General features: G+C 63.4%; 1 protein-coding gene across 1 annotated transcript; it reads right to left on the bottom strand.

Moving 5' to 3' along the window:
• Positions 1-2,512: 2,512 nt before the first annotated feature.
• On the bottom strand, positions 2,513-21,751 carry DAD1 (defender against cell death 1). Its single transcript, XM_065414747.1, has 3 exons — positions 21,376-21,751; positions 3,581-3,727; positions 2,513-2,658 (listed from the first exon to the last, which is right to left on the bottom strand). The coding sequence occupies exons 1-2, from the start codon at positions 21,605-21,607 to the stop codon at positions 3,597-3,599; spliced, it is 363 nt and encodes a 120-aa protein (XP_065270819.1). The 5' UTR covers positions 21,608-21,751; the 3' UTR covers positions 2,513-2,658; positions 3,581-3,596.
• Between the last annotated feature and the right edge of the window lie 402 nt (positions 21,752-22,153).

The raw sequence follows: 22,153 nt of genomic DNA, 5'->3' as shown, positions 1-22,153 counted from the left end.
CGAGCTGGCAGGGAAAGCAGGGGGTAGAAGTAGTCTTGGCCCATCGGGTGGCAGCTCCCAGGGGGGGTTCTGTGATCCAACCCGTCACAGGGAGTACCAGGCGAGAAGGACCCATTGGTCTGATCTCATGCAGCAAGGGTTGTGTGTGCAGGGGGATACCAGGCTAGACAGGCTTGGGCTCCTGATCCGATGGAGCCAGTACGTATATGGGGCGAGGAAAGCCCCGAGGCTAGATCCACGAGGGTGCTGGGGTAGCAGAGCCCCTGCTCTAACCCAGCCCAGCATAGAGGTGGGGTACCAGCCAGACGGGCCACTGTGTCCGCTCAGCGAGTAGGCATTCGCTGCAACACCTCGTTACCCTGCCGCACATGGATCCTGATGTTCTTGACCCGTGGAGAGGCCAGCGCAGACCGTTGAACCGGGGTTTGTCCCAAAGTCATGGTCCTTGCTGGCCCAGCAGAGCCCCGGCAGCCCCCAGCCAGCACACTGGCCAGAGGAGACCCTTCGAACCCAGCCAAGCTCTGCAACGCCGCAGAAGCGCTGCTCCTGGAAAACATGCGGCTGGGAGGTGAGCGCCGCGCTGGGAGCAGGGAATAGATCCGTGGGAAGAAAGCACAGGCCGGGGCACTGGAAAGGCTGGGCTCGCCTAGCCCAGCAGAACGAAGGCTGAGAGGGAGGCGACCGCGGCTGGTTAAAAAAAATGTGGGCATGGGAACACATGGGGAGAAATCGGCCCTGAATAAACGTAACCTGGAAATGAGAAAAAGGTTCCAGCCCTCTCCAGGGAGCAGGGGCCTGCAGCAGCCTCCCCTAGGAGGAGTGGGTACAAGTCACCTGGCTGGTGGGGAGATGGGGCAGGACGAAGTTAGGAAGGGGATTACAGGAAGGGGTTGCCTGGGATAGCGCCGAGATGCGTTAATGGAGAGATCAGACTGAGGGGAGACGCGCTTTGGGATCTCAGGAATGGGGAGGGTTTAGTAGGGGATTGGGCAAACTACAGCCGTTTTAATCCGGCCCTCGAGCTCCTGCTGGGGAGTGGGGTCTGGGGCTTGCCCCGCTCTAGCGGGGGAGCAGGGTCGGGGTTCGCTCCACACGGCTCACAGAAACAGCGGCATGGCCTCACTCTGGCTCCTATGCATAGGGGCAGCCAGAGGGCTCCGCACACCGCCCCTGCCCCAAGCGCCACCCCCACAGCTCCCATTGGCCAGGAACTGAGGCGAATGGGAGCTGCAGGGGCGGCACCTGAGGATGGGGCAGCGCGCAGAGCCACCTGGCCGCAGCTCTGCATAGGAGCTGGAGCAGGGACATGGCCGCTGCGTCCGGGAGCTGCTTGAGGTAAGTGCCTCCCCGAGCCTGCCCCCTGCCCCCCTCCCATGCCCCAACCCCCTGCCCCAGCCTTGATCCCCCTCCCGCCCTCCGAACCCCTCGGTCCCAGCCCGGAGCACCCTCCTACACCCCCAACCCCACTCCAAACCCCTCATCTCCAGCCCGGATCTCCTCCTGTACCCTGAACTCATTTCTGGCCACACCCAAACCCCAATTTGGTGAGCATTCATGGCCCACCATACAATTTCTATGCCCAGATGTGGCCCTCGGGCCAAAAAGTGTGCCCACCCCTGGTCTAGTGCCCCACTACAGCCCAGCTGTCCCATGCCCCCCCCCACAAGCAGAGATTCTCCCCAGAGGAAGCAGCTTGCTCTCCCCAGCCAGCCTACGGCTCCTCGCTACAGGAGAGGGTCGGTGGGTGAAGCCAAGCCCAGCCCAGCCCAGCTTGGGAGTGACTGACATTAGTTGCCCGGCCGGTCATTTGGGAGCTCTCAGCTAATGGGCATGGGGCAGAAGCTGCCCTCGCCCATGGTAGCTTGAAGAGAGAGGCTCAAGGGCTCAGTGGGGTGGGGGGCACTCCCCAATACCCCAGAACGGAGTCGGGGGCACTGTGCTACACACAGTAGGGGGCATGCGTCCCCGAGTCACAGCTGGCCCCAGGGTGGCATGAGGAGGCGCTGTGGCGCAGGGTGAGCTCCCCCCTGGGGGACAGCGCTAACCCCGGGATCACAGGGGGTTCACTCCACAGGGCAGGGCGTGTGGGGAATAGGGGCACAGATCCTCCCCCCCCGCAGCTGCTCCGAGACCCAGCGGCGGGGGGGAAAGCACACACACAAACAGGCGGGGGAGCATTTGTCTGGAAGATCCGAAAATAGAAATGACCCCCTCCCCCAGCACTGTCTCAACCCAAACTTTCCACAGCTCCCCCCCGCAGCTGGTTTGGAGGCTGGGGGCCCTGGGCCACAGAGCGATGGTTTCCATGTGATAAGAGACGGGAAGTGGGGGGTGGGCATGGGCTCTGGGTCTCCATGGCAACCCACTTCCTGCTCCCCCGAAACTGGGTCATGCAGAGAAGTGACTCTGGGGAGAGGGGGGTGGGGTTGGGTGAGTCTCCCTGGCCTTGGGGGTGTCTGTGAACTGGGGAGAGGAGAGCCCCCATCCATCACAGAAGCGCCAGACACAGAACCCCAGAACAAAGAGGTTTATTGGGGGAGGGGGTAACAGGCGGTGGGGGGAAAAGGCCTCATCAGTTTGCAGGACCTGCGTCCATAGGGGGCTGGCACACCGGTCTCTTGGGCATGGCAGCTGCTGAGCATGAGAGGTAGTCAGGACCTGCAGGGAGACAGAGGGGGCACAAGGATATCTGGAGTCACTGCAGGGAAAGATGGGGGGATCCCCCAAATTAAACAGACACCCCCCCCCAGCTCTCCCATGACCCGACCCCGAGAAACACCGTGACCCTGAGCTCGCAGCCAGGTTCCATGATCCCCATCTCCTCACATTTCTTCTCTCTCAGAGCCCTGGTCCAACCTCCTCCAGCGCCCCAAAGTCCAGCCCCGTGTCCTCTGCAGCTCAATAAGAACGGCCATCCTGGGTGAGACCAAAGGTCCAGCTAGCCCAGTGTCCTGTGCCGGGTGCCCCAGAGGGAATGAACAGAACAGGGAATCACCGAGTGACCCACCCCCATCACTCATTCCCAGCTCCTGGCAAACAGAGGCTAGGGGCACCCTCCCTGCCCAGCCTGGTAAAACGGGGTCCCAGCCCACAGTTTGAGAACCTCTGATGTAGAACATACAGATCTCCAGGCCTGTAACCCCCCAAACTCCATCCACTCCTTGGCCTCCAGCTGAGCCCCGACACTCGGTCTCCTCCAGGGGCACTACACCAGGATTAACCCACTAGCGCCCACTCCTCTCTCAGCCTGGGCCAGAACCCCGGCTCCCTGGTCCCTGTGCCTCACAGCAGCAAAGAGGAAATCCCGTTTGCTACTGACAGAGTTCAAAGGGCACGTCTGCCTCAGGCAGCAAGATGAGCAGTGGGGGTCTTGGAGTCAGGACTCCTGGGTCCTATCCTGGCTTGGGGAGGGGAGTGGGGCCCAGCAGAAGGGTTGGGTGTCAGGACCCCTGGGTCCTATCCCAGCTCAGGGAGGGGAATGGGGCGCAGCGGAGGGGCCGGGTATCAAGAACTGTGGGTTCTAGTGCCAGCTCGCTTCCAGCCCACAGAGTTTAAGCCGCCATGGCAAACAGAGCTGTACCTAATGGTCCCCCGGCTCAGCCCACGAAGTTGATGACAACGAGGTGCAGGATGGTGCTGGCGAAGAGGAAGTCGGCGAAGGCCCGTTCTGGCGAGATACCCTGGAAGTCGCCTTTGTTCTGTGGATTGATCTGGATCCTCAGGCAAACTAGGGGACGGGAGGAGAGAGCAGATTGCACCAGGGGGCCGTGTCTGGGGGCAGAGGAGGCAGTGCAGCTTCTCCAGGCTGGAGCTGCTGACCCCCCACAGGAAGGGCCCCCGTCCAGGCAGTGTGGGGGGCAGGCTCAGCCCCCAGGAGGAAGCTGCCCAGAGTTCTGAGGAAGGGGCTCGGAACGCAGGTGACGAGGAAGGCCCCCAGGCTGGACAGGAGCGCTGCTCACTCGGGGAAGGGGCTGCCATGGGGTGGTCTGTCAGTGCTATGAGGTTACTCACCGCCCAGGATGAAGCTGCCCGCAGAACTGAGGGACCGGCGTAAGCAGGAGTAAGAGATGCCCGGGCAGTGTGTGGGGGGTGCTGGTTACTATGGAGTAGGGATGCCATGGGGGTTACTCGGGGAAGCTGAGTACTGTGCCTGCTGGGGGACAGGTTGCCATTGGTGCCCACCACGCAGAAAGAAGCTGCGCAAAGATGAATCTGCTCAGGAAGCAGCTGAAGAGGAAGGTGGCCAGACAGCGCAGGGGGAATCATTACAATGAGACACGGTTGCCATAAGGGGTGTGATGCTTTGGGGTTCAACCAGGCCAGCGAGGGGTTCGGCCAACACCTACCTTGCAACTGTGGGTGCCTTAAGCACTGTGCCTCACAGCCCTGGCACCTACCACCAGCCTGACGCTCTAACGGTGGCTTCCACCGCCCAGCTACTGTTTGCAGGGGGACCTCCAGCCCCAAGCTCTCCCCAAAAATGTTTTTCTGTAGCGCTCAGCCCCCCTGACTTTAATAAACGCGGCTCCTCTAAAGAGGCAGGGCCAAGCAGGCTGTTAGCTGAGTGGGGATTAACACCCCCTCCACTTCAATACACAGTTCTGAGCCCGTTTACAGTAAAAGTAAAACAAGTTCCTTAACGAAGGAACAGATTTAAGTGGTACCAAGTACAAGGAATAGGGACAGAAATCGTCACAAACAAACCAAGGTAAAAGTCTGCTTCTAGGACCAAAGTCTAACTTAAACTAGAGTCTTTTGCTCCAAGTAGGTTTCTCACCACAGCACGGCCGGCCACTCTTCAGCTAAGCTCCAAACAGAGGTTTCTGTGTCTCCTCAGGTGAAGGATGATGCAAACGTCTCTCTGCCCCCCCTACGTTACCCCAAAGTTCACTGTGTTTTGAGAGCCACGAAGGGTTCCAGGGCTGGAGTCTGAGCCCCCCTGTGCTCACTGGGCTGCTGAGTGTTAGCTTTGTTTCCCATAGATGTGAACGTGCTTTCATTGTCTTCTGCCAGGAATCAAGCCGGCCAGACAGGTAAACGTGCATTCTTTTACCTAGGGAAGCTGTGCAAAGATTGTATGCAGCGTTGTTGTAGCCGTGTTGGTCCCAGGATATTAAAGAGACAAGGTGGGTGACGGAATATCTTTTATTGGACCAACTTTTATTAGCAAGAGAGACAAACTTCTGAGCTTATGGAGAGCTCTTCTTCAGGTCTGGGAAAAAGCTCCCTGCAAGTGCCAAAGCTTGTTTCTGTTGCTAACAGAAGTTTGTCCAATGAAAAATATTCCTTCACCTACCTTGTCTTTCAGACAAAGTTTGTACCCTGCTAGAATGAAGTTTCAGTCATTACAAAGTGTGTTTTGTTTGTTTTATTTGTAACCTTCCCTGCCTCTTTCACTTGCAATCACCCATGTCCTTGGTCAATACACTTGTTTTTGTTTGACTACAAAACCATCTTAGTGACCTCTGATGAACTGAAGTGCAGGTCTTCAGCTAAACTCCCAGGCTGGCGTGGGCTCGGTCTGTTTGGAGGCAGCGAATGTCATTTGGAGGGTCCCGTGAGAGACAGTTTGGGGGACTGGAAGGGCTGCTGGTGCCGCCCTGGGAGCAGTCACCAGGCTGGAGGAAGGCAGGGTGAGGCCATTGCGCTGTGCAGGCTGCTGGTGTCGAGGTCCTGAGCCAAAGCTGCACAGAAGCAGCCAGGGTCACAGGGCAGGCGGTGACACAACCCCCTACTGGCCTGGGCGATCCCCCGGAATATCAGAGGGGGTTATTATGGGATGGTGCTGCCAGGGAAAATATGGTGGGGTTACCCTGGGATAGGGCTCCCATATATACAGCCACCACCAGAAGATGCCATTGCCATGTGGGGGGTGGCGGTTTACTATAGGAGGGCGTTGCTGTGGGGGGCGGGGGGAGGTTTGCTATGGGAGGGCGTTGACATGGCAGGGAGAGGTTACTATAGAATGGGGGGATGGGGGGGGTTGGTTTACTAGGGGAGGGCATTGCCTGGGGGCGGGATTACACTACCAGAGAGCATTGCTAGGGGAAGGGCGCAGGTGTTTACTACAAGAGGTTACTATAGGATGGGGTTGCCATGGCAGGGAGGGGTTATTACCACATGGGGTTGCCGGGGGGGGGGAAGCAGGGAGGTTACTATAGGATGGTGTTGCCGGGGCAGGGGTGTTACTACGGGATGGGGTCGCTGGACGAGGGGGGATTACTACAGGAGGAATTGCCCTGGGAAGTGGGGAGGGGGTTACTATGGGATGAGGTTGCTGGGGGCTGGAGTTACAAGGGGAGGACGTTGTCAGGGGGCGGGGTTACACTACCAGCCTTGCCAGCGGAAGGATGCTGGGTGACTATGAGAGAAGGTTACTATGGGATGCGGTTGCCACGACAGGGATGGGTTACTATGACATGGGGTTGCTGGGCGGAGTGGGGAGGTTATTATGGGATGGCAGGGGAGGGGGGGGAGAAGAGAGAAGAATACTACAGGAGGGCGTTGCCATGCATGGCAGGGAGAGGTTACTATGGGAGAGGGTTGCTGTGGGGCGGGGTTACACTACAGGAGGACATTGCCCAGGGAAGTGGAGCAGGGAGGTTACTAGGGGATGGCGTTGCCTTGGGAACCGGTGGTTACTATGGGATAGGGTTGCCGGGGGGGGGGTAGGGGCGGGGATTACTAGGGGATGGCGTTGCCCGGGGGGAAGGGATTGCTGGTTACTAGGGGATGGCGCAGGCCCGTCACTCACCACCCAGGATGAAGCTGCCCACAGCGGAGATGAAGCCTGGAGGGAGGTGGTTACTATGGGATGGCATTGCCCGGGGGGGGGTTACTAGGGGGTGGCGTTGCCCGGGGGGGGGGTTACTAGGGGGTGGAGTTGCCCGGGGGAAGGGATTGGTGGTTACTAGGGGATGGCGCGGGCCAGTCACTCACCGCCCAGGATGAAGCTGCCCACGGCCGAGATGAAGCCGCTGAGGAAGGAGTTGAAGGCGAAGGTGCCCGGGGGAGAAGGCGGGGTTACTATGGGATGGCGTTGCCGGGAGGAAGGTGGTTACTAGGGGATGGTGTTGCCCGGGGGAAGGGATTGGTGGTTACTAGGGGATGGCGTTGCCGGGGGGGGGGTTACTAGGGGGTGGCGTTGCCGGAGGGGGGGGGGTTACTAGGGGGTGGCATTGCCCGGGGGAAGGGATTGGTGGTTACTAGGGGATGGCGCGGGCCCGTCACTCACCGCCCAGGATGAAGCTGCCCACGGCCGAGATGAAGCCGCTGAGGAAGGAGTTGAAGGCGAAGGTGCCCGGGGGAGAAGGCGGGGTTACTATGGGATGGCGTTGCCCGGGGGGGTGGTTACTAGGGGATGGCGTTGCCCGGGGGGGTGGTTACTAGGGGATGGCGTTGCCCGGGGGGGTGGTTACTAGGGGATGGCGTTGCCCGGGGGGGGGTGGTTACTAGGGGATGGCCTTGCCCGGGGGGGGGGTGGTTACTAGGGGATGGCCTTGCCCGGGGGGGGGGTGGTTACTAGGGGATGGCCTTGCCCAGGGGAAGGGATTGGTGGTTACTAGGGGATGGCGCGGGCCCGTCACTCACCGCCCAGAATGAAGCTGCCCACGGCCGAGATGAAGCCGCTGAGGAAGGAGTTGAAGGGGAAGGTGCCCAGGGGAGAAGGCGGGGTTATTATGGGATGGCGTTGCCCGGGGGGGGGTTACTATGGGAAGGCGTTGCCGGGGGGGGGGTTACTAGGGGATGGCGTTGCCCGGGGGGGGGGTGGTTACTAGGGGATGGCGTTGCCCGGGGGCGGGTGGGGGGGTTACTAGGGGATGGCGCGGGCCCGTCACTCACCGCCCAGGATGAAGCTGCCCACGGCCGAGATGAAGCCGCTGAGGAAGGAGTTGAAGGGGAAGGTGCCCAGGGGAGAAGGCGGGGTTATTATGGGATGGCGTTGCCCGGGGGGGTTTACTATGGGATGGCGTTGCCGGGGGGGTTATTAGGGGATGGCGCGGGCCCGTCACTCACCGCCCAGGATGAAGCTGCCCACGGCCGAGATGAAGCCGCTGAGGAAGGAGTTGAAGGGGAAAGTGCCCGGGGGAGAAGGCGGGGTTACTAGGGGATGGCGTTGCCCGGGGGGGTGGTTACTAGGGGATGGCGTTGCCCGGGGGGGAAGGTGGTTACTAGGGGATGGCGTTGCCCGGGGGGGAAGGTGGTTACTAGGGGATGGCGTTGCCCGGGGGGGAAGGTGGTTACTAGGGGATGGCGTTGCCCGGGGGCGGGTGGGGGGGTTATTAGGGGATGGCGCGGGCCCGTCACTCACCGCCAAGGATGAAGCTGCCCACGGCCGAGATGAAGCCGCTGAGGAAGGAGTTGAAGGGGAAGGTGCCCGGGGGAGAAGGCGGGGTTACTATGGGACGTTGTTGCCGGGGGGGGGGGTTACTAGGGGATGGCGTTGCCGGGGGGGGGGGTTACTAGGGGATGGCGTCGCCCGGGGGAAGGGATTGGTGGTTACTAGGGGATGGCGTTGCCCAAGGGGGGTTACTATGGGATGGCGTTGCCCGGGGGGGGGGGGGGGGTTTACTAGGAGATGGCACGGGCCCGTCACTCACCACCCAGGATGAAGCTGCCCACGGCCGAGATGAAGCCGCTGAGGAAGGAGTTGAAGGGGAAGGTGCCCAGGGGAGAAGGCGGGGTTACTAGGGGATGGCGTTGCCGGGTGGGTGGGGGTTACTATGGGATGGCGTTGCCCGGGGGGGGTGGTTACTAGGAGATGGCGCGGGCCCGTCACTCACCACCCAGGATGAAGCTGCCCACGGCCGAGATGAAGCCGCTGAGGAAGGAGTTGAAGGGGAAGGTGCCCAGGGGAGAAGGCGGGGTTATTATGGGATGGCGTTGCCCAGGGGGGGTTACTATGGGATGGCGTTGCCCGGGGGGAAGGTGGTTACTAGGGGATGGCGTTGCCCGGGGGGAAGGTGGTTACTAGGGGATGGCGTTGCCCGGGGGGGAAGGTGGTTACTAGGGGATGGCGTTGCCCGGGGGGGAAGGTGGTTACTAGGGGATGGCGTTGCCCGGGGGGGAAGGTGGTTACTAGGGGATGGCGTTGCCCGGGGGGGAAGGTGGTTACTAGGGGATGGCGTTGCCCGGGGGGGAAGGTGGTTACTAGGGGATGGCGTTGCCCGGGGGGGAAGGTGGTTACTAGGGGATGGCGTTGCCCGGGGGGGAAGGTGGTTACTAGGGGATGGCGTTGCCCGGGGGGGAAGGTGGTTACTAGGGGATGGCGTTGCCCGGGGGGGAAGGTGGTTACTAGGGGATGGCGTTGCCCGGGGGGGAAGGTGGTTACTAGGGGATGGCGTTGCCCGGGGGGGAAGGTGGTTACTAGGGGATGGCGTTGCCCGGGGGCGGGTGGGGGGGTTACTAGGGGATGGCGCGGGCCCGTCACTCACCGCCCAGGATGAAGCTGCCCACGGCCGAGATGAAGCCGCTGAGGAAGGAGTTGAAGGGGAAGGTGCCCGGGGGAGAAGGCGGGGTTACTATGGGATGGTGTTGCCGGGGGGGGGGGTTACTAGGGGATGGCGTTGCCGGGGGGGGGGGGGGGGGGTTACTAGGGGATGGCGTCGCCCGGGGGAAGGGATTGGTGGTTACTAGGGGATGGCGTTGCCCAGGGGGGGTTACTATGGGATGGCGTTGCCGGGTGGGTGGGGGTTACTATGGGATGGCGTTGCCCGGGGGGGGTGGTTACTAGGAGATGGCGCGGGCCCGTCACTCACCACCCAGGATGAAGCTGCCCACGGCCGAGATGAAGCCGCTGAGGAAGGAGTTGAAGGGGAAGGTGCCCAGGGGAGAAGGCGGGGTTATTATGGGATGGCGTTGCCCGGGGGAGAAGGCGGGGTTACTAGGGGATGGCGTTGCCCGGGGGAGAAGGCGGGGTTACTAGGGGATGGCGTTGCCCGGGGGGAAGGTGGTTACTAGGGGATGGCGTTGCCCGGGGGGAAGGTGGTTACTAGGGGATGGCGTTTCCCGGGGGGAAGGTGGTTACTACGGGATGGCGTTGCCCGGGGGGAAGGTGGTTACTAGGGGATGGCGTTGCCCGGGGGGAAGGTGGTTACTAGGGGATGGCGTTGCCCGGGGGGGAAGGTGGTTACTAGGGGATGGCGTTGCCCGGGGGGGAAGGTGGTTACTAGGGGATGGCGTTGCCCGGGGGCGGGTGGGGGGGGTTATTAGGGGATGGCGCGGGCCCGTCACTCACCGCCCAGGATGAAGCTGCCCACGGCCGAGATGAAGCCGCTGAGGAAGGAGTTGAAGGGGAAGGTGCCCGGGGGAGAAGGCGGGGTTACTATGGGATGGTGTTGCCGGGGGGGGGGGGGTTACTAGGGGATGGCGTCGCCCGGGGGAAGGGATTGGTGGTTACTAGGGGATGGCGTTGCCCAGGGGGGGTTACTATGGGATGGCGTTGCCCGGGGGGGGGGGGTTTACTAGGAGATGGCACGGGCCCGTCACTCACCACCCAGGATGAAGCTGCCCACGGCCGAGATGAAGCCGCTGAGGAAGGAGTTGAAGGGGAAGGTGCCCAGGGGAGAAGGCGAGGTTACTAGGGGATGGCGTTGCCGGGTGGGTGGGGGTTACTATGGGATGGCGTTGCCCGGGGGGGGTGGTTACTAGGAGATGGCGCGGGCCCGTCACTCACCACCCAGGATGAAGCTGCCCACGGCCGAGATGAAGCCGCTGAGGAAGGAGTTGAAGGGGAAGGTGCCCAGGGGAGAAGGCGGGGTTATTATGGGATGGCGTTGCCCAGGGGAGAAGGCGGGGTTATTATGGGATGGCGTTGCCCAGGGGGGGTTACTATGGGATGGCGTTGCCCGGGGGGGTGGTTACTAGGGGATGGCGTTGCCCGGGGGGGGGTGGTTACTAGGGGATGGCGTTGCCCGGGGGGGGGTGGTTACTAGGGGATGGCGTTGCCCGGGGGGGAAGGTGGTTACTAGGGGATGGCGTTGCCCGGGGGGGAAGGTGGTTACTAGGGGATGGCGTTGCCCGGGGGGGAAGGTGGTTACTAGGGGATGGCGTTGCCCGGGGGGGAAGGTGGTTACTAGGGGATGGCGTTGCCCGGGGGGGAAGGTGGTTACTAGGGGATGGCGTTGCCCGGGGGGGAAGGTGGTTACTAGGGGATGGCGTTGCCCGGGGGGGAAGGTGGTTACTAGGGGATGGCGTTGCCCGGGGGGGAAGGTGGTTACTAGGGGATGGCGTTGCCCGGGGGGGAAGGTGGTTACTAGGGGATGGCGTTGCCCGGGGGGGAAGGTGGTTACTAGGGGATGGCGTTGCCCGGGGGCGGGTGGGGGGGTTACTAGGGGATGGCGCGGGCCCGTCACTCACCGCCCAGGATGAAGCTGCCCACGGCCGAGATGAAGCCGCTGAGGAAGGAGTTGAAGGGGAAGGTGCCCGGGGGAGAAGGCGGGGTTACTATGGGATGGTGTTGCCGGGGGGGGGGGTTACTAGGGGATGGCGTTGCCGGGGGGGGGGGTTACTAGGGGATGGCGTCGCCCGGGGGAAGGGATTGGTGGTTACTAGGGGATGGCGTTGCCCAGGGGGGGTTACTATGGGATGGCGTTGCCCGGGGGGGGGGGGGGTGTTACTAGGAGATGGCACGGGCCCGTCACTCACCACCCAGGATGAAGCTGCCCATGGCCGAGATGAAGCCGCTGAGGAAGGAGTTGAAGGGGAAGGTGCCCAGGGGAGAAGGCGGGGTTACTAGGGGATGGCGTTGCCGGGTGGGTGGGGGTTACTATGGGATGGCGTTGCCCGGGGGGGGTGGTTACTAGGAGATGGCGCGGGCCCGTCACTCACCACCCAGGATGAAGCTGCCCACGGCCGAGATGAAGCCGCTGAGGAAGGAGTTGAAGGGGAAGGTGCCCAGGGGAGAAGGCGGGGTTATTATGGGATGGCGTTGCCCAGGGGAGAAGGGGGGGTTACTATGGGATGGCGTTGCCCGGGGGAGAAGGCGGGGTTACTAGGGGATGGCGTTGCCCGGGGGGGTGGTTACTAGGGGATGGCGTTGCCCGGGGGGAAGGTGGTTACTAGGGGATGGCGTTGCCCGGGGGGAAGGTGGTTACTAGGGGATGGCGTTGCCCGGGGGCGGGTGGGGGGGTTATTAGGGGATGGCGCGGGCCCGTCACTCACCGCCCAGGATGAAGCTGCCCACGGCCGAGATGAAGCCGCTGAGGAAGGAGTTGAAGGGGAAGGTGCCCGGGGGAGAAGGCGGGGTTACTATGGGATGGTGTTGCCGGGGGGGGGGGGGTTACTAGGGGATGGCGTTGCCGGGGGGGGGGGGTTACTAGGGGATGGCGTCGCCCGGGGGAAGGGATTGGTGGTTACTAGGGGATGGCGTTGCCCAGGGGGGGTTACTATGGGATGGCGTTGCCCGGGGGGGGGGGGGTTTACTAGGAGATGGCACGGGCCCGTCACTCACCACCCAGGATGAAGCTGCCCACGGCCGAGATGAAGCCGCTGAGGAAGGAGTTGAAGGGGAAGGTGCCCAGGGGAGAAGGCGAGGTTACTAGGGGATGGCGTTGCCGGGTGGGTGGGGGTTACTATGGGATGGCGTTGCCCGGGGGGGGGGGTTACTAGGAGATGGCGCGGGCCCGTCACTCACCACCCAGGATGAAGCTGCCCACGGCCGAGATGAAGCCGCTGAGGAAGGAGTTGAAGGGGAAGGTGCCCAGGGGAGAAGGCGGGGTTATTATGGGATGGCGTTGCCCAGGGGAGAAGGCGGGGTTATTATGGGATGGCGTTGCCCAGGGGGGGTTACTATGGGATGGCGTTGCCCGGGGGGGTGGTTACTAGGGGATGGCGTTGCCCGGGGGGGGTGGTTACTAGGGGATGGCGTTGCCCGGGGGGGAAGGTGGTTACTAGGGGATGGCGTTGCCCGGGGGGGAAGGTGGTTACTAGGGGATGGCGTTGCCCGGGGGGGAAGGTGGTTACTAGGGGATGGCGTTGCCCGGGGGGGAAGGTGGTTACTAGGGGATGGCGTTGCCCGGGGGGGAAGGTGGTTACTAGGGGATGGCGTTGCCCGGGGGGGAAGGTGGTTACTAGGGGATGGCGTTGCCCGGGGGGGAAGGTGGTTACTAGGGGATGGCGTTGCCCGGGGGGGAAGGTGGTTACTAGGGGATGGCGTTGCCCGGGGGGGAAGGTGGTTACTAGGGGATGGCGTTGCCCGGGGGGGAAGGTGGTTACTAGGGGATGGCGTTGCCCGGGGGGGAAGGTGGTTACTAGGGGATGGCGTTGCCCGGGGGGGAAGGTGGTTACTAGGGGATGGCGTTGCCCGGGGGGGAAGGTGGTTACTAGGGGATGGCGTTGCCCGGGGGCGGGTGGGGGGGTTACTAGGGGATGGCGCGGGCCCGTCACTCACCGCCCAGGATGAAGCTGCCCACGGCCGAGATGAAGCCGCTGAGGAAGGAGTTGAAGGGGAAGGTGCCCGGGGGAGAAGGCGGGGTTACTATGGGATGGTGTTGCCGGGGGGGGGGTTACTAGGGGATGGCGTTGCCGGGGGGGGGGTTACTAGGGGATGGCGTCGCCCGGGGGAAGGGATTGGTGGTTACTAGGGGATGGCGTTGCCCAGGGGGGGTTACTATGGGATGGCGTTGCCCGGGGGGGGGGGGGTGTTACTAGGAGATGGCACGGGCCCGTCACTCACCACCCAGGATGAAGCTGCCCATGGCCGAGATGAAGCCGCTGAGGAAGGAGTTGAAGGGGAAGGTGCCCAGGGGAGAAGGCGGGGTTACTAGGGGATGGCGTTGCCGGGTGGGTGGGGGTTACTATGGGATGGCGTTGCCCGGGGGGGGTGGTTACTAGGAGATGGCGCGGGCCCGTCACTCACCACCCAGGATGAAGCTGCCCACGGCCGAGATGAAGCCGCTGAGGAAGGAGTTGAAGGGGAAGGTGCCCAGGGGAGAAGGCGGGGTTATTATGGGATGGCGTTGCCCAGGGGAGAAGGGGGGGTTACTATGGGATGGCGTTGCCCGGGGGAGAAGGCGGGGTTACTAGGGGATGGCGTTGCCCGGGGGGGTGGTTACTAGGGGATGGCGTTGCCCGGGGGGAAGGTGGTTACTAGGGGATGGCGTTGCCCGGGGGGAAGGTGGTTACTAGGGGATGGCGTTGCCCGGGGGGGAAGGTGGTTACTAGGGGATGGCGTTGCCCGGGGGGGAAGGTGGTTACTAGGGGATGGCGTTGCCCGGGGGGGAAGGTGGTTACTAGGGGATGGCGTTGCCCGGGGGGGAAGGTGGTTACTAGGGGATGGCGTTGCCCGGGGGGGAAGGTGGTTACTAGGGGATGGCGTCGCCCGGGGGGGGGGGGGGGGTTACTAGGGGATGGCGTCGCCCGGGGGGGGGGGGGGGGGTTACTAGGGGATGGCGTCGCCCGGGGGAAGGGATTGGTGGTTACTAGGGGATGGCGTTGCCCAGGGGGGGTTACTACGGGATGGCGTTGCCCGGGGGGGGGGGTTACTAGGGGATGGCGTTGCCCGGGGGGGGGGGTTACTAGGGGATGGCGCGGGCCCGTCACTCACCGCCCAGGATGAAGCTGCCCACGGCCGAGATGAAGCCGCTGAGGAAGGAGTTGAAGGGGAAGGTGCCCAGGGGAGAAGGCGGGGTTATTATGGGATGGCGTTGCCGGGAGGTGGTTACTAGGGGATGGCGTTGCCCGGGGGAAGGGATTGGTGGTTACTAGGGGATGGCGCGGGCCCGTCACTCACCGCCCAGGATGAAGCTGCCCACGGCCGAGATGAAGCCGCTGAGGAAGGAGTTGAAGGGGAAGGCGCCCAGGGGAGAAGGCGGGGTTATTATGGGATGGCGTTGCCGGGAGGTGGTTACTATGGGATGGCGTTGCCCGGGGGAAGGGATTGGTGGTTACTAGGGGATGGCGCGGGCCCGTCACTCACCGCCCAGGATGAAGCTGCCCACGGCCGAGATGAAGCCGCTGAGGAAGGAGTTGAAGGGGAAGGTGCCCAGGGGAGAAGGCGGGGTTATTATGGGATGGTGTTGCCGGGGGGAAGGTGGTTACTAGGGGATGGCGTTGCCCGGGGGGGGGGGGTTACTAGGGGATGGCGCGGGCCCGTCACTCACCGCCCAGGATGAAGCTGCCCACGGCCGAGATGAAGCCGCTGAGGAAGGAGTTGAAGGGGAAGGTGCCCAGGGGAGAAGGCGGGGTTATTATGGGATGGCGTTGCCGGGAGGTGGTTACTATGGGATGGCGTTGCCCGGGGGAAGGGATTGGTGGTTACTAGGGGATGGCGCGGGCCCGTCACTCACCGCCCAGGATGAAGCTGCCCACGGCCGAGATGAAGCCGCTGAGGAAGGAGTTGAAGGGGAAGGTGCCCAGGGGAGAAGGCGGGGTTATTATGGGATGGCGTTGCCGGGAGGTGGTTACTATGGGATGGCGTTGCCCGGGGGAAGGGATTGGTGGTTACTAGGGGATGGCGCGGACCCGTCACTCACCGCCCAGGATGAAGCTGCCCACGGCCGAGATGAAGCCGCTGAGGAAGGAGTTGAAGGGGAAGGTGCCCAGGGGAGAAGGCGGGGTTATTATGGGATGGTGTTGCCGGGGGGAAGGTGGTTACTAGGGGATGGCGTTGCCCGGGGGGGGGGGGTTACTAGGGGATGGCGCGGGCCCGTCACTCACCGCCCAGGATGAAGCTGCCCACGGCCGAGATGAAGCCGCTGAGGAAGGAGTTGAAGGGGAAGGTGCCCAGGGGAGAAGGCGGGGTTATTATGGGATGGCGTTGCCGGGAGGTGGTTACTATGGGATGGCGTTGCCCGGGGGAAGGGATTGGTGGTTACTAGGGGATGGCGCGGGCCCGTCACTCACCGCCCAGGATGAAGCTGCCCACGGCCGAGATGAAGCCGCTGAGGAAGGAGTTGAAGGGGAAGGCGCCCAGGGGAGAAGGCGGGGTTATTATGGGATGGCGTTGCCGGGAGGTGGTTACTATGGGATGGCGTTGCCCGGGGGAAGGGATTGGTGGTTACTAGGGGATGGCGCGGGCCCGTCACTCACCGCCCAGGATGAAGCTGCCCACGGCCGAGATGAAGCCGCTGAGGAAGGAGTTGAAGGGGAAGGCGCCCAGGGGAGAAGGCGGGGTTATTATGGGATGGCGTTGCCGGGAGGTGGTTACTATGGGATGGCGTTGCCCGGGGGAAGGGATTGGTGGTTACTAGGGGATGGCGCGGGCCCGTCACTCACCGCCCAGGATGAAGCTGCCCACGGCCGAGATGAAGCCGCTGAGGAAGGAGTTGAAGGGGAAGGTGCCCAGGGGAGAAGGCGGGGTTATTATGGGATGGCGTTGCCGGGAGGTGGTTACTATGGGATGGCGTTGCCCGGGGGAAGGGATTGGTGGTTACTAGGGGATGGCGCGGGCCCGTCACTCACCGCCCAGGATGAAGCTGCCCACGGCCGAGATGAAGCCGCTGAGGAAGGAGTTGAAGGGGAAGGTGCCCAGGGGAGAAGGCGGGGTTATTATGGGATGGTGTTGCCGGGGGGAAGGTGGTTACTAGGGGATGGCGTTGCCCGGGGGGGGGGGGTTACTAGGGGATGGCGCGGGCCCGTCACTCACCGCCCAGGATGAAGCTGCCCACGGCCGAGATGAAGCCGCTGAGGAAGGAGTTGAAGGGGAAGGCGCCCAGGGGAGAAGGCGGGGTTATTATGGGATGGCGTTGCCGGGAGGTGGTTACTATGGGATGGCGTTGCCCGGGGGAAGGGATTGGTGGTTACTAGGGGATGGCGCGGGCCCGTCACTCACCGCCCAGAATGAAGCTGCCCACGGCCGAGATGAAGCCGCTGAGGAAGGAGTTGAAGGGGAAGGTGCCCAGGGGAGAAGGCGGGGTTATTATGGGATGGTGTTGCCGGGGGGAAGGTGGTTACTAGGGGATGGCGTTGCCCGGGGGGGGGGGGTTACTAGGGGATGGCGCGGGCCCGTCACTCACCGCCCAGGATGAAGCTGCCCACGGCCGAGATGAAGCCGCTGAGGAAGGAGTTGAAGGGGAAGGTGCCCAGGGGAGAAGGCGGGGTTATTATGGGATGGCGTTGCCGGGAGGTGGTTACTATGGGATGGCGTTGCCCGGGGGAAGGGATTGGTGGTTACTAGGGGATGGCGCGGGCCCGTCACTCACCGCCCAGGATGAAGCTGCCCACGGCCGAGATGAAGCCGCTGAGGAAGGAGTTGAAGGGGAAGGCGCCCAGGGGAGAAGGCGGGGTTATTATGGGATGGCGTTGCCGGGAGGTGGTTACTATGGGATGGCGTTGCCCGGGGGAAGGGATTGGTGGTTACTAGGGGATGGCGCGGCCCGTCACTCACCGCCCAGAATGAAGCTGCCCACGGCCGAGATGAAGCCGCTGAGGAAGGAGTTGAAGGGGAAGGTGCCCAGGGGAGAAGGCGGGGTTATTATGGGATGGTGTTGCCGGGGGGAAGGTGGTTACTAGGGGATGGCGTTGCCCGGGGGGGGGGGGTTACTAGGGGATGGCGCGGGCCCGTCACTCACCGCCCAGGATGAAGCTGCCCACGGCCGAGATGAAGCCGCTGAGGAAGGAGTTGAAGGGGAAGGTGCCCAGGGGAGAAGGCGGGGTTATTATGGGATGGCGTTGCCGGGAGGTGGTTACTAGGGGATGGCGTTGCCCGGGGGAAGGGATTGGTGGTTACTAGGGGATGGCGCGGGCCCGTCACTCACCGCCCAGGATGAAGCTGCCCACGGCCGAGATGAAGCCGCTGAGGAAGGAGTTGAAGGGGAAGGTGCCCAGGGGAGAAGGCGGGGTTATTATGGGATGGCGTTGCCGGGAGATGGTTACTATGGGATGGCGTTGCCCGGGGGAAGGGATTGGTGGTTACTAGGGGATGGCGCGGGCCCGTCACTCACCGCCCAGGATGAAGCTGCCCACGGCCGAGATGAAGCCGCTGAGGAAGGAGTTGAAGGGGAAGGTGCCCAGGGGAGAAGGCGGGGTTATTATGGGATGGCGTTGCCGGGAGGTGGTTACTATGGGATGGCGTTGCCCGGGGGAAGGGATTGGTGGTTACTAGGGGATGGCGCGGGCCCGTCACTCACCGCCCAGGATGAAGCTGCCCACGGCCGAGATGAAGCCGCTGAGGAAGGAGTTGAAGGGGAAGGCGCCCAGGGGAGAAGGCGGGGATATTATGGGATGGCGTTGCCGGGAGGTGGTTACTATGGGATGGCGTTGCCCGGGGGAAGGGATTGGTGGTTACTAGGGGATGGCGCGGACCCGTCACTCACCGCCCAGAATGAAGCTGCCCACGGCCGAGATGAAGCCGCTGAGGAAGGAGTTGAAGGGGAAGGTGCCCAGGGGAGAAGGCGGGGTTATTATGGGATGGTGTTGCCGGGGGGAAGGTGGTTACTAGGGGATGGCGTTGCCCGGGGGGGGGGGGTTACTAGGGGATGGCGCGGGCCCGTCACTCACCGCCCAGGATGAAGCTGCCCACGGCCGAGATGAAGCCGCTGAGGAAGGAGTTGAAGGGGAAGGTGCCCAGGGGAGAAGGCGGTTATTATGGGATGGCGTTGCCGGGAGGTGGTTACTAGGGGATGGCGTTGCCCGGGGGGGGGGGGTTACTAGGGGATGGCGCGGGCCCGTCACTCACCGCCCAGGATGAAGCTGCCCACGGCCGAGATGAAGCCGCTGAGGAAGGAGTTGAAGGGGAAGGTGCCCAGGGGAGAAGGCGGGGTTATTATGGGATGGCGTTGCCGGGAGGTGGTTACTATGGGATGGCGTTGCCCGGGGGAAGGGATTGGTGGTTACTAGGGGATGGCGCGGGCCCGTCACTCACCGCCCAGGATGAAGCTGCCCACGGCCGAGATGAAGCCGCTGAGGAAGGAGTTGAAGGGGAAGGCGCCCAGGGGAGAAGGCGGGGTTATTATGGGATGGCGTTGCCGGGAGGTGGTTACTATGGGATGGCGTTGCCCGGGGGAAGGGATTGGTGGTTACTAGGGGATGGCGCGGGCCCGTCACTCACCGCCCAGAATGAAGCTGCCCACGGCCGAGATGAAGCCGCTGAGGAAGGAGTTGAAGGGGAAGGTGCCCAGGGGAGAAGGCGGGGTTATTATGGGATGGTGTTGCCGGGGGGAAGGTGGTTACTAGGGGATGGCGTTGCCCGGGGGGGGGGGTTACTAGGGGATGGCGCGGGCCCGTCACTCACCGCCCAGGATGAAGCTGCCCACGGCCGAGATGAAGCCGCTGAGGAAGGAGTTGAAGGGGAAGGTGCCCAGGGGAGAAGGCGGGGTTATTATGGGATGGCGTTGCCGGGAGGTGGTTACTATGGGATGGCGTTGCCCGGGGGAAGGGATTGGTGGTTACTAGGGGATGGCGCGGGCCCGTCACTCACCGCCCAGGATGAAGCTGCCCACGGCCGAGATGAAGCCGCTGAGGAAGGAGTTGAAGGGGAAGGCGCCCAGGGGAGAAGGCGGGGTTATTATGGGATGGCGTTGCCGGGAGGTGGTTACTATGGGATGGCGTTGCCCGGGGGAAGGGATTGGTGGTTACTAGGGGATGGCGCGGCCCGTCACTCACCGCCCAGAATGAAGCTGCCCACGGCCGAGATGAAGCCGCTGAGGAAGGAGTTGAAGGGGAAGGTGCCCAGGGGAGAAGGCGGGGTTATTATGGGATGGTGTTGCCGGGGGGAAGGTGGTTACTAGGGGATGGCGTTGCCCGGGGGGGGGGGGTTACTAGGGGATGGCGCGGGCCCGTCACTCACCGCCCAGGATGAAGCTGCCCACGGCCGAGATGAAGCCGCTGAGGAAGGAGTTGAAGGGGAAGGTGCCCAGGGGAGAAGGCGGGGTTATTATGGGATGGCGTTGCCGGGAGGTGGTTACTAGGGGATGGCGTTGCCCGGGGGAAGGGATTGGTGGTTACTAGGGGATGGCGCGGGCCCGTCACTCACCGCCCAGGATGAAGCTGCCCACGGCCGAGATGAAGCCGCTGAGGAAGGAGTTGAAGGGGAAGGTGCCCAGGGGAGAAGGCGGGGTTATTATGGGATGGCGTTGCCGGGAGGTGGTTACTAGGGGATGGCGTTGCCCGGGGGGGGGGGTTACTAGGGGATGGCGCGGGCCCGTCACTCACCGCCCAGGATGAAGCTGCCCACGGCCGAGATGAAGCCGCTGAGGAAGGAGTTGAAGGGGAAGGTGCCCAGGGGAGAAGGCGGGGTTATTATGGGATGGCGTTGCCGGGAGGCGGTTACTAGGGGATGGCGTTGCCCGGGGGGGGGGGTTACTAGGGGATGGCGCGGGCCCGTCACTCACCGCCCAGGATGAAGCTGCCCACGGCCGAGATGAAGCCGCTGAGGAAGGAGTTGAAGGGGAAGGCGCCCAGGGGAGAAGGCGGGGTTATTATGGGATGGCGTTGCCGGGAGGTGGTTACTATGGGATGGCGTTGCCCGGGGGAAGGGATTGGTGGTTACTAGGGGATGGCGCGGGCCCGTCACTCACCGCCCAGGATGAAGCTGCCCACGGCCGAGATGAAGCCGCTGAGGAAGGAGTTGAAGGGGAAGGTGCCCAGGGGAGAAGGCGGGGTTATTATGGGATGGCGTTGCCGGGAGGTGGTTACTATGGGATGGCGTTGCCCGGGGGAAGGGATTGGTGGTTACTAGGGGATGGCGCGGGCCCGTCACTCACCGCCCAGGATGAAGCTGCCCACGGCCGAGATGAAGCCGCTGAGGAAGGAGTTGAAGGGGAAGGCGCCCAGGGGAGAAGGCGGGGTTATTATGGGATGGCGTTGCCGGGAGGTGGTTACTATGGGATGGCGTTGCCCGGGGGAAGGGATTGGTGGTTACTAGGGGATGGCGCGGCCCGTCACTCACCGCCCAGAATGAAGCTGCCCACGGCCGAGATGAAGCCGCTGAGGAAGGAGTTGAAGGGGAAGGTGCCCAGGGGAGAAGGCGGGGTTATTATGGGATGGTGTTGCCGGGGGGAAGGTGGTTACTAGGGGATGGCGTTGCCCGGGGGGGGGGGTTATTAGGGGATGGCGCGGGCCCGTCACTCACCGCCCAGGATGAAGCTGCCCACGGCCGAGATGAAGCCGCTGAGGAAGGAGTTGAAGGGGAAGGTGCCCAGGGGAGAAGGCGGGGTTATTATGGGATGGCGTTGCCGGGAGGTGGTTACTAGGGGATGGCGTTGCCCGGGGGAAGGGATTGGTGGTTACTAGGGGATGGCGCGGGCCCGTCACTCACCGCCCAGGATGAAGCTGCCCACGGCCGAGATGAAGCCGCTGAGGAAGGAGTTGAAGGGGAAGGTGCCCAGGGGAGAAGGCGGGGTTATTATGGGATGGCGTTGCCGGGAGGTGGTTACTAGGGGATGGCGTTGCCCGGGGGGGGGGGTTACTAGGGGATGGCGCGGGCCCGTCACTCACCGCCCAGGATGAAGCTGCCCACGGCCGAGATGAAGCCGCTGAGGAAGGAGTTGAAGGGGAAGGTGCCCACGCCCAGGCAGTAGCCGAACTGCAGGGCGCCGCTCAGCAGCACGTAGAGCAGATACGCGTCCAGCACCTTGAGGCGGCTGGCGGTGCCGCTGCTGTACTCGGCCAGGAAGCGCCGCACCACGGAGCCCACCGAGCCCCCGCCGGACCCCGCCGCGCCCGACATTGCCCCGTCGCCGAGCTGAGCTGGCCGGAAGCCACCTGCGGCGCCGCAGCGAGCACTTCCCGGGCAAGCAAATGGCCTACTGCGCAGGCACACTGATTGAGTTCTTCAGTAGAGCTGCGCGAGCGTATTGCGCATTTACACGTCGGCTTTGTACTCAATGCGCATGCGTGTTACTACGATCGCCCTAGGGCGCCGACTATGAGGTTTACGAGGCATGCGCACTGTGGACTCCCAGGCAGGAAAATGCAACGCGCTTGCGCAGTCCCGACCTAGCAACGGCAAAGCCACTCATGTGCGCATGCGTAGACACTCCCTTTCTCAACCCCGTGTTTCTCCATGGTCCAATCAGAATCCAGCGCTAGCTGTTGCTGGGTGGATTAGGGGTTTGAGGAAAAGGGGACGGGGAAATAGGTGACCTAGACCCCGCAATAATGGTTCCGGAAACATTTCGTACCTATATGGGCACCTGAGACCCCCCCCCATATTATACCGCCGTGTGTGTCCCCCACATATAGTATTATCTCTTACACCCCTCTGCTCTCCCCT

Source organism: Emys orbicularis, chromosome 12 (genome assembly GCF_028017835.1).
Source record: "Emys orbicularis isolate rEmyOrb1 chromosome 12, rEmyOrb1.hap1, whole genome shotgun sequence".
Taxonomy (NCBI): Eukaryota; Metazoa; Chordata; order Testudines; family Emydidae; genus Emys; species Emys orbicularis.
Note: the sequence above shows the minus strand (reverse complement) of the source record. Positions and strands in the feature narration are given on the sequence as shown.

Bases quoted from the DNA above. Each gene is read 5' to 3' on its own strand.
- DAD1 (XM_065414747.1), bottom strand. From the start codon at position 21,607: ATGTCGGGCGCGGCGGGGTCCGGCGGGGGCTCGGTGGGCTCCGTGGTG. The intron at 3,728-21,375 runs GTGAGTGACGGG...CCCGTCCCCTAG, and splicing joins GGGCAGCTTCATCCTGGGCG to TTTGCCTGAGGATCCAGATC.